General features: G+C 38.5%; 1 protein-coding gene across 1 annotated transcript in view; it reads left to right on the top strand.

Annotated features, from left to right (window-relative positions):
- The window catches only part of DNAH11 (dynein axonemal heavy chain 11), a 455361-nt gene that overhangs the window by 322024 nt on the left and 112102 nt on the right, over positions 1-21235 (top strand). Inside the window, 3 exon segments of the mRNA XM_007946592.1 lie at positions 1083-1184; positions 10370-10504; positions 20773-20943. Of these exon segments, the coding sequence (XP_007944783.1) occupies positions 1083-1184; positions 10370-10504; positions 20773-20943 (408 nt within the window).

The raw sequence follows: 21235 nt of genomic DNA, 5'->3' as shown, positions 1-21235 counted from the left end.
GGATCATTGCATGCTACATGTTGTTATTAATTGCTCTCCAGTCTGCCTCTGACTCATGGCCATCCTATGTGTTACAGGGAACTTTTCTTGGATCTAATCTTTACAGAAGCAGATTGTCAGACCTTTCTTTTACAGAGCCCCTGTGTGGGTTTGAACTGCCAACTTTTGAATTAACAGTCAATCACAAACTGCTTGTGTCATGGGGATTCCTCCTTTATGTGTTGTATAGATAAAGAATTATTGAGGAAAAGCCAATTATATTCAGTGCCATGCCCCCCAAAAAAATAACAAAAAAAGATTTTTATGAAACCTTTATGCTGCAGGGCCACAGGAATAGGATTCCGTTGATCACCCTCTCTGTTCAGTGGAAGAGAGAAAAAGTACGAATTTAGACAGGTTGCAGTAGATATAGGGCCTCTCTCCAAAATAAAATGCCTGTTCTCTCTGTACTGCCATAGGTGAAAAGATAAGCATAGACCATAGACAACATGGCTGTGTTCTATATTGTTCTGCCATAGAATAGCAAATTTAATCTAATTTCCTTCTCTCAGCCTACCAGAAGAAAAACTAATCCACCTAAATTCTTTAATCACAACTGAAGGAATACATGCTAAAGGTACCCAAGGACTTAGAAGAAGAAAATTAAAGTGTGGTTAATACTTTCCTTGCTGTCTTCAGAGAATTTCTCCCCACTTTCTTATTCTCTGCCTTAAAGGCTGGACTTCGTCCCTGCTTTAGCTGTCTTCCCTACACACTGCAGTTGCCAGCACTATCAGGATTAGCTCCACATTTCATGACAAATTAATTTTGGTATCTTAATGGTTTTGATCTATATGGCATTTTATGCAAGAACTGGTAACTCTAAGGTCCAGAACAGGTATGTAAATCATTGATGACCAGAGAAAATTCAGAAAGTTCTGTAGATTTTTGCTCTGCCTTTAGGTAATATCATAACTAAGAAACACCATATCGCTGAGTTACAGATTTTAATTGTACAGCTTCAAGAAAATGTATGATTGAATGATTACTGCTCCTTTTTCATGATTATTACATAACAAATTAAACCCCATGTGGATTTTCAGGTCTACTGTGATGTGGAGCCAAAACGCCAGGTATTAGCCCAAACTAACTTAGAACTCGCTGCAGCTACTGAAAAACTAGAGGCCATCAGGAAAAAGCTTGTGGTGAGTACCAATTACATCACTGAAAAAGTTCCCAAGAGCTACTCTCCTCTTAGGGCCACATCTGAGTTCTATGACCTCCTACCTCTGAATCCTGATGCACCGAGCTACAATTAGTAATTCAGTGTGCCTCACAAGGTAGGTGGTGCAGAAATGTGAGTTCTCACTCCCTTCCTACAGAAAATCTAACTTTTCAGCAGTCAAAAAAGCCTGGCATGGGTACATGGGTTTGGGAATTATTGGCATTGAGGTCATGTGTGTAGAGAGAGTGCCAAGGGGAAGTGTGAACAAGGAGCCATAAAGGCTCAGGATAGTCCTCAGGGAAAATGTTAGTGTCTTAGAGCAAACCCTGCTGTAGATCCGTGAGCAGGTAAACTGAACCTACTGGAATCTAGTGCTCAGAGTGGCCAAGAAGCCAAGGTGGGCATCATATAGAATTGGGCCTGAGCTAAACCAGTTTATGTCTGGGACCACTATTTGTTAATTTACCAAACAAGAAAGTGGGGAGGGGGTCTTTCTGTTAGAAAGATTTGTGGATAGGTTCTTAAGAGAAGACAAGCCAGATTTCCAGAGCAGAGCCCATGGCTGATTTCCTACATATACCAGGAAGGGATTATGTTGCTCTCACTTTACTATATAATAATCGAAGGGCATCTTTTTATGATAATTATTTTAGTAAAATAGTTAATAACCCCAATGACATTCTGCATAAGACATGAGCAATTTCTCCCCTCTTGCAATAGTTCGTTCTTTCTGTCTTTCATGACTGCTGCCTCTATAGACTTTCCTGACTGCTGCGACCCCACCCCATGCCTCCAGTACAGACTCCTATTCTAACACCAAGCACACTGTTCAATAAATACCTCATCACTATTGAGAAAAAAATAAAAAATGTCAACAGCTTATAACAGCTGATTGAGTAGCAGTAGCAGATAAGACCAGGTTAAACATTAATTTTATAAAAATTATCTTCATTTATTGGTTAAAAATGCTCACAGTCAACCCAACTGAAGACTTTAAATCAATATTGTCATATATTGTTTGTGGCATCATGTTAACATTCATGTAAATATTAGAAGCAGTTTGATGTTCATAGGGAAAGGGATGAGGGTGCTAAAGACAATACTGCCTGGTGTTAAAATGAAGGCTTGCTCTGGTCATCAAACTAGTAATCCTCAGGACACAGCCCATGACTAGCTGAAAAGAATAGTTCATGCCAATTGTTTTCAAAGACTTACAACATAAGCAGAGGTTTAAATATCATTGAGCTTCAGAACTAAGCTTAACAAACACAGAGAAAAAAGAAGACAGAATAATAATCAAAATGGATTTTTGAAGAACAGGTTCTCTCAATAACCTTACCAAAAATGGATTTCCAGAGAGTAGGTATTAAAGCTCTGGTACAGTGTCCACTGAGACTTAATTCTCTATGAAGGTCACCTGGCTGATCATGCCAAGGACAAGGTACAATTGCAGAGTTTCTGTCAGTTGGTGCATAGATAGATAAAAGTCTGAGTGAACCCAAGTGAAATTTTAAATTTTGCTAGTCTTAACTCTTTTCTTCCAACCTCTCCCTCACCCCACTTTGAGCTTTCCCTCTTCCAACACGTCCTTAAGCCTCCTGGTGGTGGTGTGTGCTACTGACTCAATTCTAACTCATAAAGTCCCTGTTGCCTAGAGTTTAGCAAAGCAGGGATGTGGCTGATATCATTACCATTTATATCAATGTGTTAGTCTCTATGCACTTACTCATTTGAGTATTTATTTCCTGTCTCAGACTAAAAGAATGAGTGTGTTTCCTTTATATTTTTCTTTGTATTTTTGTTGTCATTGTTGCTTTCTTTTCAGTGTGAGACTAAGGGACTGACTGATACTGAAGGCTGAGTTTAAAAAAAAAAAAAAATTAGAGAAAAGGGTGGAAGGAAAGCCATCATATCTCAAACATACAGAGTCTAAAGATGACTATAAATAAAATTCAGTCTCTTGAAGGCAGTGTGATTCACACAGCACAGCATCAGTGTCACCTAGGAAGTTGTTAGAAATAAAATTCCAAAGCCCACACAAACCTCCTGTTTAGGTTCTCTAGTGCTGCTCTAACAGAAAACACCACAAATGGGTGGCTTTAACAGGGATTTATTCTCTTATAGTTAAGGAGGCTAGAAGTCTGAGTTCAAAGTGCGAGCTCTAGGATCTGGGTGAAAGCCTCTCAACCTTAGCCTTTAGCTCTACCTCTTGTTCCTGGCCTACTGAAGCTGGAGGCTTCTCTTAACGCAGGCAGCTGCTGGCTTCTGAGGATAACAAGCCCAAGGTTGACAAATAAAATGGCACAGTCCCAAGATTACCAAACAGCATGGAAGGCCACTGGTTCAAGTCCAGAGACAGTCTCAAGATTGGCAGGAAACATGGCAGGCTGTTGAATGAAGACTCAGCTACCTGCAGGGTCCACGCACGCCAAAAAGCTACAGAGACCTTTCTCAAAGGTACTTCTTACATACTGGAAGCAGACCACATCGCTAAGGCAGCTGCTCCAGTAGATTACACCATGGAGCTGATTACCAGTCTTATCATGGGGAATAACTACATCCAGCTGCCTGAAAAGAAACAAAACTCACTGCCGTCAAGTTGAATGCGACTCACAGCGACCCCGCCTTGGGTTTCTGAGGCAGTATCTCTATGGAAGTAGATTGCCCAGTCTTCCTTCTGAGGAGTGGCTGATGGGTTTGAACTGCCAGCCTTCTGGTTCACAGTCAAATGCCTTAGGCACTACACCACCAGAGCTCCCATCTAGCTGCCCAGGCACTCAAAACCAAGCCCAGCCAAGTTGGCACAACCTTACCTGCCACACCCACTAAATCAGAAACTCAGAGGGTGAAGGTCAGGAGTCTGGTTTATCAAGCCACCCTAGGTGTTTCTGATGCATACTAAGTTTCAGAAGCTTTGGTTTAGAGTATTTGGTGGGCTTGGGTCTTTGGGCTGAGTCCCTCCTTCCTCATTCCATTTACTTCTAGAAACTTAGGGGCCAACCTGTCCCTACTGTTCTCTCTGTTCTCCCTTGAGCCCAATGTCAAGAATGGTGAAGTGACCACAATTTTGCCCTCTTGGCAAGCTAACAAGTTAGGCTGTCATAGTTTTATAAATGCAGAAGACTGAGACTTGTGGGTCAGAAGACCAAAAGCCTTTATTACTCATGGCAAAGCAAGCAGCATAAGCGTCATGATTACACCAGTTCCCTCTGTCCTCCAGTCCCATGGGAGGGTGCAAAGTGGACTAGGAGAACATTGCACACACACTGGGTTTGTGTCACACCTGTGAAGCCCAAGGTTAGGAGGACTGCAAGCCAAAGTTCTCTACCTATGCCCCAGAGGGAGGCATTATCTTTATTAGTCTGATACTGATCTACTTTTTTCCCAAAGGGAAACACTGTCTCTGTCTTCTAAGCCTATTTGATATGCAAATGTTTCAGAAAGATAATGGGAACAAAAGATGTCAAATGCTTCTTCACCAGATGCACAGAAAGGATGCAAGAAACTGGTGGAGAATTCTTCCAACACCCAGTCCCCCTTCCCAACTTTATGAAGGGAATAGATCTAAATCATTTTATATCTTAGCTCTATATATATTTAGCTCATTGTATTTCCACCCCATAGGGTGTTTCTTTCTCAGAAAATAACTAGGAGCATATTTTATTTAAAAAAAAAACTCACTGCCATTCAGTCAGATCTGACCCATAGTGACCCCTCCGTGGGTTTCCAAGGCAGTATCACTATGGAAGTAGATTGCCCAATCTTCCTTCTGAGGAGTGGCTGGTGGGTTTGAACCTCCAGCCTTCTGGTTAGCAGTCAAATGTCTTAGGCACTACACCACCAGAGCTCCCATAGTGGTAGCTGTGTTGCACCTTGATGAATCACTGTATAGACTTTTGTGTATCTATCTCAGTCTCTGTGCCCTCACTTCTTCTGCCTCCAAATGAGGACTCCTCCTCATCAGTCTCCCCTGATGCCAGTCTCTTGACCTGTGTGATTCATCAAGATGCAATCTGCTGACCACCAGCAATGGAATCTCCTGGAATCCTTATTTAAAATTCAGATACTAGAGCCCCCAATTTCAGAATCAGTATCAGACCCTCTATTTACGAGGTCTAGAAATCTGCATTGATGTCCCATCTCAGTCTCTCTGTTCCCACTTGTTCTGCCTCAAACTGGGGACTCATTCTAGATGGCTGCAATAACCTCCTCATCAGTTTCTGCAGATGCCCATCTCTTGCCCTTTCAAATTGACAGTTTCCTCTGATGCCAATGTCTTGCTCTTTCAAATTGGCTTGTATATCATGTAGATTTGATCCTGTCATTTGGATGTACAAAAAGTTCCATCTGATCAATAACAACTTCCTGCTAAAATAATGACTCATTAGCATGTTGTCATTCTCCTCCTCCTCCTCATCATCATCATAGCCATCATCATCTTTATCATCATCATCATAGCTAACACTTAAAAGAACAGGAGAGAATGGTGTCTTGAAAGGGATCATTAAAGAGGCTGGATATCACAGTAGATCTGACCATGCATGTGCTCTGAAGCCAGATAGCATATGTTCCATTCTGGCTCTATACTCCTCAACTGTGCAGCCTTAAGTAACTTACTTTACCTCTCTGGCTTTGGTTTTCTTGTCCATAAAATGGGGAAATCCCTCATAAGGCTTACTAGACTTATCAAATATTAACACATATAAAGTATTTAGAATAGTGTCTGGCACCTCCTAAAAGATCAATAATTGTTAGTTGTTAAAGCTGTTGTTATTTTTACAAAAGATGATTAGTAAATTGAGAGAATAAAAAGAGATATATTAGTGGTCTTTTCCAGATCTGTCTCAGTAAAATGGTACAGGAGAACAAAAGAAAGAACTAGAAGGTAAAATCAGATTAAAATGGACAGAGGAGAAAATGAGTGCCGAGAAAGGAAAAAGAGCAATAATGGTCTCTTCCTTTACAGAATATTGTTCAGAAACAAGGATAAAGACATAAGAATCTTAAGAATCCCCTGTGAAGGTTTTGGAAACTTAATCCTCTGATTTATTTTATAATGAAAACATCTTGATGATTATATGTTTGCTTTGAGCTATTTTTGTCCAGTACATTTACAAGCATAGTATGAGTTTATTTTTATATTTATTTGACTCATGTTAGCATTCTCTTCAAACTTCTGAACAGATAAAAAGCAGGGTCAATTGCCTTAAGCTCAAGTCAACAGCTAAATACTTCTATGAAAGAAAACAGCAGACTGTCATTGCCCAGATGTTAGTGATGACATCATATTTAGCTAGTACTTACTTATTCCTCATAAATTTTCACTAATGCCTACAAGAGTTACGTGCCAAAAGCCAAAATTTACCCAGCCATTTCTCATTACATCAATTACATTTGAGCTAAGTGAAAAGGTCAGACAAACATGAATTTATATTCCATTTGAAATGTGTTGCAGTGGTACTTGTACATGGAGCTAACTTTTATACTATGTGCTTGCTGAATGCTCTGTGCTGTGTTACATGCATTCAAAAATTCTGACCTATACCAACCCTATAGGACAGAGTAGAACTGCCCCATAGGGTTTCCAAGGCTGTGACCTTTACAGAAGCAGACTGCCATATCTTTCTTTTGTGGAGCACCTGGTGGATCAAACCGTTGACCTTTTGGTTGGCTGCTGAGCACTTTAACCACTGCCACTGTGCCACCAGGGCTCCTTTACCTGCATTAACACCTGTGTAATTCCACGATAACCCTATGAGGTAGATTTTATTATCATCAGTCCCATTTTAAAAACCAGTTGCCGAGTCCATTTTGACTCATGGCAATCCCATGTGTGTCAGAACTGTGCCTCACAGGATTTTCATTTGTTGACTTTTTGGAAGTGGATCATTGGGCCTTTCTTCCCAGATGCCTCTGTGTGGCTTTGAACTTCTAACCATTTTACAGGTGAGAAAACTGAAGCTCACCGAAATTGAATCATTGGCCCAGAGCCTCATGGCTGGTATGAGGGAGAGACACTAGAATGAAGTAATTTTAAACCCAAAGCTGGTACAGATAAGCATACGCTAGAGTATGTGTGATCTAACCAGAACAACCTGGAAGTGTTTCCTCTCTCTTCAACAATTGTGGCTTTTCAAATGTCTGTTTTGCTAAACGCATGCCCTTAAATTGGTTCAGGAATCAGAAGGTTCAGGTTCTAAGTGTTACATTGTCACATACTGGACAGTAGGACAGCAGTGAATCACTCATTTCCGCCACAGCTTCCCCACCTGCGAAGTGAAAACAGTCATTCTTTCTGTGCTGCAGTGGATCAGGCAAAAGAAAACAGTAGAGCAGTATAAGCAGCTGTTGTATCCTTCTGATTTCCTAATTCTTGAGAAATTTTGTTCAATAATAATTAGATTCCATATTTCTCTCTTTCCTTCAAATTGTTCTCCCCAAGAATCATGATAGAAAAAAAGAATTTTCAATATTTTCAAAATTTTCTAGACAAATGAAAATTGGCTATTTTTTTTTATAAAAAAGTGACTTATGAGTTACTGTATATCTTTGATAATAATTTTAGCCATTAATGATCAGTAATATATGTTGAGGAGCTCTGGTGGCGCAGTGCCTAAGGCATTTGACTGCCAACCAGAAGGTTGGCAGTTCAAACCCACCAGCCACTCCTCAGAGGGAAGGTTGGGCAATCTACTTCCATAGTGATACCACCTCGGAAACACAAGGAGGGGTCGCTTTGACTTGGATCTGACTTGACAGTAGTGAGTTTTAATATATGTTGATGGAGTCCTGGTGGCATAGCTTAACATTTAAGCACTTGATTGCTAACTGAAGTGTTGACAGTTTGAACCCGTTCAGCCATGTGGGAGAAAAACCTGGTAGTCTGCTAGATAGTAGCCTAGAGAACAGGGGTTGCTGTGAGTCAGAACTGACTCAACAGTAAATCTAGTGTTAAGACCATTACAGTTACTTAATCCAATAATTCTAAAGAAGTTATCTTCAGTATTGACACTAGTATTTATTGACTGTTTATACCAGAGATTCACAAAGTGTGGTCCACAGACCCCTGGAGGTTTTCTGAGATTCTTTCAGGGAGTTTTTTAGGTCAAAGCTATTCATAATCATAATAAGACATTTCACATGTGATAACACAGCAACTTGAATGCAAAAGCAGGTGTAAGAATCTCTTTTGTTAAATGAGACTTCAAAAAGATTTGCAGAAATACTAAGACAACTTGACTCCTTTTGTTTGTTTTGATAATGTTACTTTTCATTACAATATATTATTTATATTAATGTTTAATGGATTTGTTATTTTTAAATCAACTAATAATTTTTTTAACTTTCTGTTTGAATTTCTAATACCATAAATGCTGATGAATATAATCTGAATAAATCAAAACCCTTTCAAGTTCTTAATAATTTTTAAGAGTGTAAAGGGGTTCTGAGAGTAAAAATGTTGAGACCTGCTTGGTTGTACTGTACTTGCATAACATCAAATTTAATTCTCACAGAGACCCTGTGAGTTGGGCAGTATTATTATTTCTAGTTTTTAGATGACAGAACCAAGACATGGAGAGTTAAGTAAACAGCCCAGTTTTGATACTGCTTAGCTGGTGGTGGTGGTGGTGGTGTTATGTGCCATCAAGTCGGCCCCGACTCATAGCGACCCCTCCTTGGGTTTCCGAGGAAGTATCACTACAGAAGTAGATTGCCCTAAATACAAACCCCACTATCACTAGCAGAGCTTACATATGCTTCTATGTTTTATAAAGTTACAAGTATTTTTCATACCCAAAAATAGACCTTTAATTATTATTTTATTATGTTTAACCAGTGTGCATAATATATCATGATTCTCATAAATTTGATAATATTCATGTCAATCTTAAATTTGATATATATGTATATTAGTAGGTATTGCTTTAGCTTTGTAAATTAATGATGAAATAAAACCAAAAAAACCAAATGCACTTCTGTGGAGTTGTATCCGACTCCTAGTGACCCCTCCTTGGGTTTCCGAGGCAGTATCACTACAGAAGTAGATTGCCCTTCCTTCTGAGGAGTGGCTGGTGGGTTTGAACCATCAGCCTTCTGGTTAGCAGTCAAATGCCTTAGGCACTATGACACCAGAGCTCCCAATGATGAAATAACTGACCCAGAAATATCAGGAGTCTCTACCTTATGAATAGGGTAGATTCTTTGCTTGCTTAGTAAAGTTTCTTCGAACTTTGCAAATGCTCACAAAAACAATATTACAAATCATATTCAGAGTTGTTAAAACTTGCAGTTTGCAAAATGTAATAGCGAGGAGTCTTCCAAGTATATGATATCTTACTCAAGGCTTGCTTTTTGGCATCAAAATACTAAAAGCCAAAAAGGAAGCAAGGATGATTCATGGAACCCCAGGGAAAACGTGTGAGGGGGCCTCTAGGAGAAGGAGATGTAGGAAACCACAAACTACCATGAACTTCTTGTGGTGTCTCTGTAGGCTGTGACTTCCCATCATGCATCTCTTTGTATGTCCCTTTCATACTTTTCTCTTTCTCCAGCTTGGTTTCCTCTGCTTTTCTGTGTTCCGAGTGGAAGTTGGCTCCCCTTTAAATGAAGCCCTCCAACATAGACATCCTCCCAGGTCTTTTGATGCTAAAGAGGTCTGAGTTTCAATTCCACATTCCCAGAACAGAAAATATGATTGGCCAAGCTGGGCTCAGAATGCGGAGGTTTAAAGAGCCTCAGTAATTAACACCCTTCCTCATTGCTTGAGTTATAAACCAACTGAGAAATGAGAAGAGAGTCAGTAGGTGGAGAACTGAAAAATCACTCTTATCATGAGAGTTGTTGTGGAGAACGAGAGAAGAGACTAGAAGAAGACAGTGCACCAAGTGCACATCCACCCTCCCCATTCGCTATCTCCCTCTTGTCCAGTAGGGGAGGAGGAAAACGGTCCTATGTGGAATTGTTAGATGTTCTAAGGTGACGCTGATGCATGCTTTGTCACTGTAGCCTTCTCCTTCTTCCCTAAAATACATATGGGGAAAGGAGCAAAAGTCAAAGGAAGGAAAGGGAGATTGTTCATTTACTTTAAAGTAATATATTTTAATGCTTGTAATATTGTTATTTTAAGTAAATGTGGCTCAAAAGTTAATTTCTGCTCTTATTCAGGATCTGGATCGAAATCTGAGCAAACTCACAGCATCATTTGAAAAAGCAATAGCTGAGAAAGTCCGGTGTCAAGAAGAGGTGAACCAAACCAACAAAACTATTGAACTAGCTAACAGACTGGTCAAGGAACTTGAGGCAAGAGAACTTTTTCTTCCAAAATTCTAACTAAAATGTTTAGATTAGCTTTTTTTTTAATGGTCATAAATGTATATGTAACAAAACTTTTGTCATTTCAACATTTTTTACATGTACATTTCAGTGACGTTAATAATGTTCATGTTTTCCAACATCACCACTGTCCATCTACAAATTTTCCATCACCTTTAACAAAGGAAGATTAGCTTTTCTTTGATATTATCATTATTAATTGCCAATAATAATAGGCATGTGGTCAACAACCAAGGGGAATAAACATTTAATCATTACTCATAGTGTGGTTCTAGCTTATCAAGAGGAAGAAATGATGAATTCTATGTATTTCTTAGTATATAGCCATGAACTCAGTGTAACATCAGCCAGTCTCTAACTAAAATAGAGTGAAGCCTTTACTTTGCCAGAAACTCATTATCCAGTATCTACTTTAAGACGATGCTGTATACCAGATATGGGTAGATTATCTACTTTTTTTTCTTCCATCCTTTCCATCTCTTTTTTATCATGTGAAATCATTTAAAAACAAGAATCAAACATCTTAACATACAATATAAAACTCAGTAAAGCTGCTGGATACCTGTGGTATTGAGCTGTTACTTGATTTTATATATGTTTATCATTGAATTTTACCAGGAGATAATTACCTTTAAGTGTATGTCTTTTTTTTCTGTGACATCTGTTTATAGATAATTGACGTGCTAATTCTAATAATTAATCCACTAAAGTTTTTTTAAAATAGTTTTTACTAATTTTCTTCTATTTGGGCATAAGAGTTAGAAGAACATGTAGCCTTTGAAATTAGTAAGTCACAGATTTGAATCTTTGCTCTATCACGTGACACTAAACAACTTTGGGAAAATTTCTAAACCTCTTCAAATCTTAGTTTTCTTGTCTTTAAATGAGCAGGTGGATAATATCTACCTCACTAAGTTGTGATGCAGCTCAAAAAAAAAAAAAAAGAAAAAACCAAAATGTATGTTTCATTGCTTCCTATCAACCAAAAATGATAACCTAATTTACAAATAGGCAAAAGATTTGAATAGATATTTTTCTACAGAAGATACATAAATGATTAATAAGCACATGAAAAGACGCCGAACATTATTAGTCATTAGAGAAATGCAAATTGAAACCACAAGGAGACAATACTTCATACCCACTGTTGTTACTTGCCGTCGACATGGCTCCAACACATGGTGAGTGGTGACGTTAGGTATAACAGAACAAAATGTTGCCAATCCTTTGCGAGTTTCATAATCATTGGTATGTTTGCGTCCAACCCAGAGTATGGGGTCTCATCTTTCAGCTTTTATCAAACAATATTCTGTTGTTATATATAGGGTTTCCACTGCTTTATTTTCAGAAGTAAATCACCAGGTCTTTCTTCTCTGTCTAATCTATAAGCTCTGCTGAAACTTTTCAACCATGGGTGACACTGCTGGTATTTGAAATGCCTTTGGCATAGCTTCCAGCCTTTTTGCACCATCATAGTACAATAAACTGACAGTCATACTCACTAAGATGGTGGTCTTACCTACTAAGATGGCTGTAATTAAAAAGTTAGAGAAATACAGGTGTCATCAAGGATGTAAAAAAAAAAAAAAAAAAATGGGAATGTAAAGTGCTACAGCCACTTTGAAAAACAGTTTATCACTTCCTCAAAATGCTAAACGTGAAGTTACCATTTGACCTAGCAGTATTACTCCTATGTATATATCTGTATCTATCTATCTATATGAAAAATGGAAAACATCCATTTACAAAAAAGCTTGTACATGAATGTTCATAGCAACACTATTTATTTACATTAGCCCAAAAGTATAAACAACACAAATGTCTATTACCTAATTGATGGATAATCAAAATGTAGTGTATCCATACAATGGAATATTGCTCAGCCATGGAAAGAAGTGAAGTACTGATACATGTTACACCACTTTGAAAAAAACATGCTGAAAGTGAAAGAAGACAGACACAAGAAGATATGTATTTTATGGTTCTGTGTATATGAAAGGGAGATCTGGTGGCGTAGTGCCTAAGGCATTTGACTGCTAACCAGAAGGCTGGTGGTTCAAACCCACAAGCCACTCCTCGGAAGGAAGGTTGGGCAATCTACTTCTGTAGTGATACCACCTCGGAAACCCAAGGAAGGGTCACTATGAGTTGGATCTGACTCCATGGCAGTGAGTTTGTTTTTTTTGATGTATATGAAATTTCAGAAAAAGAAAATCTGTAGAGACAGAAAGTAAATTAGCAATTGCCAGAGGTTGGCAGGGGGCAGGGAGATAGAGAAAGGCCACAAATGACCACGAGGTTTCTTTTTGGAGTGAGGGAAATGTTCTAAAATTAGTGGTAATGTTTGTACAACTCAGTAGATATACCAAAAGCCACTGACTTGTATACTTTTAGAAAGTGAATTTCATGATATATGAATTACATCTCAATAAAACTCCTTTTTTTTGGAAATGCTCCCTTAGAGTATGGCACTCTGGTGGCATAGTGCCTAAAGCATTTGACTGCTAACCAGAAGGCTGGTGGTTCAAAGCCCCCAGAGCACTTCTCAGAAGGAAGACTGGGCAGTCTACTTCCATAGAGACATGACCTCAGAATCCCAAGGAGGGTTTGCTATGAGTCAGAACAGACTCGACGGCAATGAGTTTGTTCTTTGAAGAATATGGAACTAAACTATTAGGAGTTCATTTACCTCCGGGTAGTAGAAAACTTGATTTAAAGTAGTGTAAACAAATAGCAGTTTGTTTTTCACATATTACAAAATTTCCAGGGGTAGATAATTACCATGGTTGATTCAGATGATTAGCGGCCAGATACTCAGTATCTTTGAAGCTTTCTGTTTCTCCATATTTAGCATGTGGGCAGTTGCCCTCATGCATGTTGCCTTATGGTCACCAGATGGATACTGTGGCTTCAGATTCAGGCAAGAAAGAAAGGGAACAGTATGTGTCCACTGGGCATTTCTCCTTTGAAAAGCTGTAGTTCTTCTAGAAGCCTCTCTGGCAGATTCCTACTTCAATTTCTTTAGCCAGAGCTAAATTGACCTCAGGGATTCCCTGGGTGGTGCAAACAGGTAAATGCTGGACTACTAACTGAAAGGTTGAATTTCAAACCCACCCAGAGGGCTCTTGGAAGACAGGCCTGGTGATCTGCTTCTGAAAGGTCACAGCCTTGAAAACACTATGGAGTAGTTCTGTTTTGTGTACGTGGGGTTACCACGAGTTGCAATCAACTGTAGCTGGTTGATCATACCTTGCTGCAAGGGGGTGGGAAAAGTGGAAAACAGGATTATCATAATTGTCTTTTAGTCAATCACAATCCATCTCCTGGGGCTAGACACATTACCACTCCATTCAAAACCAAGGTTCTCTTAGAAAAAAAAAAAAAAAAGAGGAGAAATGTTTTGTTGGGATGGGATGAGGAATAGTCTAATTTCTTATAAATATTGTTGTTGTCATGTACTGCCATCGAGTTGTCTCTGACTCATAGCGACCCCTCCGTGGGTCCTGAGGCAGTATCACTATGGAAGTAGATTGCCCAATCTTCCTTCAGAGGAGTGGCTGTTGGGTTTGAACTGCCAGCCTTCTGGTTAGCAGTCAAATGCCTTAGGGACTATGCCACTTATAAATATAATAGGTTTTAAAAATCTAAACTTATTTATGTACAAGTTTAAACCTACTATTCCTCTGAAACTCAGTTGATTTTCTGCAAAATCCACTCTAGTCTGTCTCAATAATTGCAAGTCTCTCTTTTCATTGTTCTAGCCAAAAGTCTTTGAATCACCCTTAATTTTTTTTTCTAGTTCTTAAAATTCACGTCCAACCCATCAGTAAATTCTATTGACTCTGCCTTCTAAGTCTTTACCAAATCCTACCACTTCTCACTATGCTGGTCCAGACCACCAGCATCTCTCCCCTAAACCATTGCCCTAGCCTCCACTGTAACCTCCTAAAATCCATTCCCCTCAATGCTCTTACTAGATCTAATAGAAGTCTATGACACTGCTCTGCTAAGAACTTCCAGTAACTAGTAATCCAAGTACAGTCTAAAGGCTTACCTGTCTAGCTAATAGAATTCAACAGCATATAAAAAAAATAATAAAAATACATTATGATCAGGTAGGATTCAAGGGTGGTTCAACACTACAAAGTCAATCAATGTAATGCACCACATAAATAAAACCAAGAAAAAGAATCACATGATCAGCTCAACTGATGCAGAAAGACATTTGATAAAATCCCAAAGCCTTTCTGGATAAAAGTTCTCAGCAAAATAGGAATAGAAGGGAAATTCCTCAACATAATTAAGGGTGCATATAAGATGGATCACGGTGGTTGCAGCAATGGGCTCAAACAGGGCCACAATTGTGAGGATGGCACAGGACCAAGCAACATTTTTTTGCATTGTTGCTGTTGTTAGGTGCTGTCGAGTCAGTTCTGACTCATAGTGACCCTATGTATAATGGAACGAAAGCATTCCCCTTGAGAATGGCAGCAAGACAAGAAAGCTCATTATCATCATTCTTATTCAATATTGTACTAGAAGTCCTAGTCAGAGTAATAGAGCAAGAAAGGGAAATAGTATCCAAATGGAAAAGGAAAGAATAAAACTATTCCTGTTTGCAGATGGCATGATCCTATACATAGAAAATCCCAGAGATTCCACAAGAAAGTTACTGCATCTAATAGAAGTGTTCAGCAAAGTGGCAAAGTACAAGATCAATACACAAAAATCAGGTCGGTTCCTCCACACTAACAAGTAGAATTCCAAAAAGGAAAACAAGAAGACAGTACCATTTGCAGTAGCCTCCAAAGGATGAAATACCTAACCAAGGATATAAAAGACTTACACAAGGAGAACTACAAAATACTACTGCAAGAAACCAAGAGAGCCCTACATAAATGGAAAAACATTCCATGCTCATGGATTAGAAGAATTAACATTGTGCAAATGTCAGTATTAGCCAAAGTGATCTATAGACAGAGTGCAATCCCAAACCAAATCCCAACAACATCCTTTAGTCTTTTTTTTTGGGGGGGGGGGATTTGGGTGAAGATTTACAGAGCAGATTCACTTTCCATACAGCAGTTCACACACACTTTGTCTCATGTCATTGACCACAGTTTACCACAATGCAACAGCTCCCCTCCCTCTTCCTCCCCATAGTTACCTCTTCCCAGTGTCCATCCCTCCATACACTCCTGCCCCCTGAGCTGTCTCCCTGTGCATAAGCAGCCCTTCTTTCTCTCATGATTGTTCTCTCCAAGGAGTGTATCAACTTGAGGTAAATGTCCAACTCATATGCCTGTCTTTTGTTTGGCTGGAAACCACAGGTGTGGCTTCAATTCCAGACCTGAAGGGCAGCTAGGGACCATAGTCTCAGTGGTTCCACCAGGCTCTATTGGACCAGCAAACCTGGTCCCCACCTTTTTCTTTTTTTCTCCAAATGATTTTGAGTTTTGTTCCACATTGTTCTCCCTCTCTATCAAGGATCTCCTACATAGATCCCCTTCCAGGTGGATGACAGTGGTAGCCGGTCACCGTCTAGTTCTTCTGGTCTCATAGTCCAACAACATTCTTGAATGAAATGGAAAAACTAATCTCCAAATTCATATGGAAAGGAAAGAAGCTACAAAAAGCTAGAGAAATACTAAAAAAGAACAAAGAGGTCTCACACTTCCAGTCTCAAAACTTAATATACAGCCACAGCAATCAAAACACCCTGGGATTGATTCAATAGCAGACACGTAAACTAATGGAATATATATAATTGAGAATCCAGAAGTAAATCCATCTATGTATGGGCAGCTGATCTTTGACAAAGGGTCAAAGTCCATTTGATGGGGGAAAAACAGTCTCTTTAACAAATGGTGTTAGCAAAACTGGATATCCATTTGCAGAAAAACAAACAGGATCAATACCTCATACCATACACAAAAACAAAGTCAAATGGACCAAAGACTTAAATGTTGAAGCTAAAACTATAAAGTTCCTGGAAGGGAATATAGGACAAAACTCTAGGGGTCCTATTTTTCAGCATAAATAGACATTCAAACAAATTAAAAATACACAAACAATAGAAGATAAATTAGATAACTGGGACCTCCTAAAAATTAAAATCTGTGCTTATCAAAAGACTCTACCAAGGGAGTAAAAAGAGAACCTGCAGACTGAAAAAACGTTAGGCAATAACATACAGTAAGTTTCCAAGTTACAAATATCTGATTTAGGACAACTTGTATTTGACCTAAGGAGCTCTGGTGGCACAGCACCTAACGCATTTGACTGCTAACCAGAAGGGTGGTGGTTCAAACTCACCAGCTGCTGTGCAAAAGCAAGATGGAGCAATCTACTTTCATAAACTTTTACTGTCTTGGAAACCCAATGGGGGTTGCTATGAGGAAGAATTGACTTGATGGCAGTAGGTTTGGTAGGTTTAGGTTTGTATTTGCCCTATAATGTTAAGTAAATTTGCCCTCACTTTGAAATGGTTGAGCCAACCCCTGCTTGCAACAAATTCTTCATCATGATTACCTTCACTTGCTGCACATGTGGGTTTTAAATCATTGAAAAAACTTTGAGCCTTTTCTTACAAGGCTAAGTAAGAACCATATGCACCTGTTCTAACTTACCTACAAATTCCACTTAATTTAAGACACAATTAGGAACAGATCTTATTTGTGAACAAAGGTCTGCCTGTATCTGTTAAGAGTCTAATCTCTATAATACATAGAAAACTCAACAAAAAGACAACTCAATCAAAAAATGGACAAGGGACTTAAACAGACACTTCACCAAAGAGGACATTCAGGTGGCTAACAAACACATTAAGTAATGCTTGCGATCATTACCCATTAAAGAGATACAAATCAAAACTACAATGAGATACCATCTTACCCCTGTAAAAATGGCACTGATCAAACAGAAAACAACAAATGGTGATGAGGTTGTAGGGAGATTGGAACTCTTATGCACTGCAGGTGGGATTGTAAAATGATACAAACACTGTGGAAAATGGTATGATGCTTCCTCAAAGAACTGGAAATAGAAATGCCTTATGATCCTGAAATCTCAATGAATAGACACATGAATAGACACATGTACACCCATGTTCATTGCAACAATAGTCACAATAGCAAAAAGATGGAAATAGTCCAAGTGCCCATCAACAGATGAATGAATAAACAAATTGTGGTACATACACAATGGAATACCCAAAGTAAAACCACTGCTGTCAAGTCAATTCTAAGTCATGGTGACCTTATAGGACAGACTAGAATGGCCCAACAAAGTTTCAAAAGCTATAAATCTGTACAGGAGCATACTGCTACATCTTTCTCCTCCAGAACAGCTAGTGGGTTTGAACCACAAACCTTTTGGTTAGCAGCCAAGTGTTTAATCACTGCACTACCAAGGCTCCTTATACAATGGCATACTATGCAACTATAAAGAGTAATGTTGAGTCTGTGAAACATCTTATAACGTGAATGAATTTGGAGGACATTATACTGAGTGAAATAATTCCGTCACAAAAGGGCAAATACTGTATGGTCTTACTTTCATAAGAAGTGAAGGATAGGTACACACACAGCAATATTCTTTGATCATTACCAGGAATGAGAGAGGGAGGGAAGGATAATAACCTACTAGATAGTAACCCAAACCCACTGTCACTGAGTTGATTCCAACTCATAGTGACTCCCATTGGGTGTCTATAGTAGACACCTGTTATTTCTGGTGATGGGAAAAGACAACATTTGTTATGGGGGAATTCAGCACAACTTGACCAAGGTAAATGGCACTGAGAGGTATGCAAGAATAAAGGACAATTACAGTAAATGTTATATACAATTTTCAACAGCAGTAGTAACAACCAATATATATATATATATATATATATATATATATATATATATATATATAGGTGGATACAGATGGAGATATGTACGCTATAGGTGTATGTGAAGTGTTCTGCTTACCTAGTGCCACTCTGACAAGAATATACCACAAATGGGATGGTTTGAACAAACAGTTTATTCTCTTACAGTTCAGGAGGCTAGAAGTCCAAGTTCAAAGTGCCAGGCTCTAGGGGCTGTGTGAAAGCCCCTCGACCTTGAGCTTCAGCTCTGCCTCTTGCTCCCGGCCCACTGAAGCTAGAGGCATCTCTTCACTCAGGCAGCTACTGGCTGCTGAGACTACCACTTAAAGTGGTAAGATTTAAGCAGTTGTTCAGTGGAGATACCTGAGGAAAAGAATAAGTGCCATTTAATTTGTTTTCCTGAAAAAGTTATAAAAGGTCTGAAAGTTTTATCAAGGGAAAAACCGACTCCACCGGCTGTCTCTAACACACAGCAACATCTTCCATAGGCTGTAGTTATGATGATTTAGACTGGGAGAAGAAAAAAGGGTTGTATAATGTTAACTAAGAAAAATGTATATGTATTTTAAAGGATTAATTGAAGATGTCAGAACTTTTCCTTTGAGGATAAATTTTTTCTGACTAGAACAGGAGACGGTTAACTTCTGAAAAGCATCAAGACTAATGATTTTGTCTATATAGCATTGACCTGGAAGCTCAGCCATTCAGGCTAATAAATCAGGCAATTTATATTTAATCATTAACTAACTCCTGAGCTGAACAGCTGTTCAAAATTAGAAATGGGTCACCCCGGCCAGGATGACATTACAGGCAATCTATAATGCATTAGAATAAAATTATAGTGATTTTTAACTGTCTAGAAATTTATTACAGGACATGTTCCAACTCTTAAACCCTTGTTAGCCAGTGTCAGTAGTGATTTATGTTGCATGAGTGGTATAGTGGAATTATTGACGATTTCAGGAGCCGATAAGTCTATGTTTAGTAAATCTTCAAATTTCAAAGCTGTTTTGGAGAATGAGGTGGGTGCACTTTATTGTTTATCGTTCAGCAGCCAAAGACAACAAAGATGGAGAGTAGGCAAATGAGGGATTCTGCTTGAAAATTAATGGGTATATTGTCTGTGGATGAGGAAAGAAACTAATGACTTCTGTAAAGAGGGCTAGAGAGCTGAAATTCCTTAGTGTTTAATTATATTGCTTTCTTGGAGTGATCTTTATCAAGCACAGCCAGGCGACTACCTTAAAACAGCTTTGATAACCATTTTTCATTTGTTTATTTTATAGCCTTAGCATTGTAGGTATTAAAAGGCCTAGCAGGAACTGGCATTTCAACTTATCCTCACGTACCATTTTTTGTTTCCTGGAGTCTGTCTGTCTGTCTTTCATGGGAAAAGGAAATTTCCCTAGGGTTCGCCTTTGCTTATGTTACCAAGCTGCTGAGGTTTTGTTCCAAGTCCTATTAATGTACATGTTCTGAAAATTTATATTAATTGTTCAACATGTGTTGAAATACAATGAAGTGTAGTGAACTATCCTGCAGTTCATTCAATCTATAAATATTTATTGTGTTTTATTCAAATTCAACATTAAAGATTCTGTATATTTCACCTGTAAATCAGATTATAAATGGCTATCCAGTTAGATATGAAGACTTGAACACAGGGATCAACATACTGTCTTCAAAAATAGAGAAATTTTCCTGGTTTCTGTCTTTTTGTGTAGAACATAATAGCTTCCTCTACTGATGTGGTGATTATATTAGAATACTAGCCTGAGTTTAGGAGCTAAGAGCATCACTTTTGAATTAATAGAATTTAGGGTAGATGATTAGTTAAGCTTTATGTTTCAATTGATTAACATAAATGATGCTTGTTTGTAATTTTCCTTTCTCTGTAATCAGCAACTAGCCAGTATGTTTACAAAGTTTGCCTAGGGCAGCAAAGCACCATTGCTGAAAAGTGGGAAGAATGGAGAACAGCCAGGCTGACATGAAAAATCATAATAACTCTCAGCCCTTGGTCCTTCACTCCCAAAAGGACATGGGGAGTGTCTGTCAGCCTTTCAAGAAGGACCTCAATCTTAATTACAGAGTTAGGGCATCCAATGAGGAGGAGATGTTAAAGAACCAATGTCATATTTTAGTAAACTCCAGTGCAGAGAGTATGAGAGCTCCATTCATAATGATGGGTTTCAAACATATAAAAGATTATAATAGTCACACCAACTAGCTACTCACTGTCCATCTGAAGACTGTGCAGAAAGACATAGACTTAAACTGTGCTCTAAGGTAATTAGATTAAGCGTTTGTTGAGTTGACTCTCACCCAGCAATTACATCTGAGTAATTTCACCTTTCAGTCAGAAAAGATCCGCTGGGGTCAATCTATTGAATCCTTTGAAACCCAAGAGAAGACACTCTGTGGAGATGTTCTCCTTACAGCAGCATTTGTATCTTATGTTGGATCCTTTACAAAACAGTATCGCCAGGAACTGGTAGAATACAAGTGGATTCCATTTCTTCAGCAGAAGGTAAGCTCTGTTTGTTATCTTGCCCTAATTTGGAAGTATCATACTAAAATTTCAGTAGTAGAAGAGATATATGTGCTGAGTAGGTCTATGGTTCTGTAAGGATAACCAATTGGAAATTCTTATGTCAGTAAGGTATTCCTTCAGTATTATATAGGTTTTCTTATTTTAATGAAGGTTTCAACAGGGAGATGGGGAATATGATAATTAATTATAGAAACTGTGTTTTTAAAGTTAAATATATGAACTGTAATTCATAATCTTCAAGTTTTTGTAAATTTATATAATTATGTAT

The sequence above is a fragment of the Orycteropus afer genome, unplaced genomic scaffold (genome assembly GCF_000298275.1).
Source record: "Orycteropus afer afer isolate SDZICR_OR568_19922 unplaced genomic scaffold, OryAfe1.0 scaffold00008, whole genome shotgun sequence".
NCBI lineage: Eukaryota > Metazoa > Chordata > Mammalia > Tubulidentata > Orycteropodidae > Orycteropus > Orycteropus afer.
Note: the sequence above shows the minus strand (reverse complement) of the source record. Positions and strands in the feature narration are given on the sequence as shown.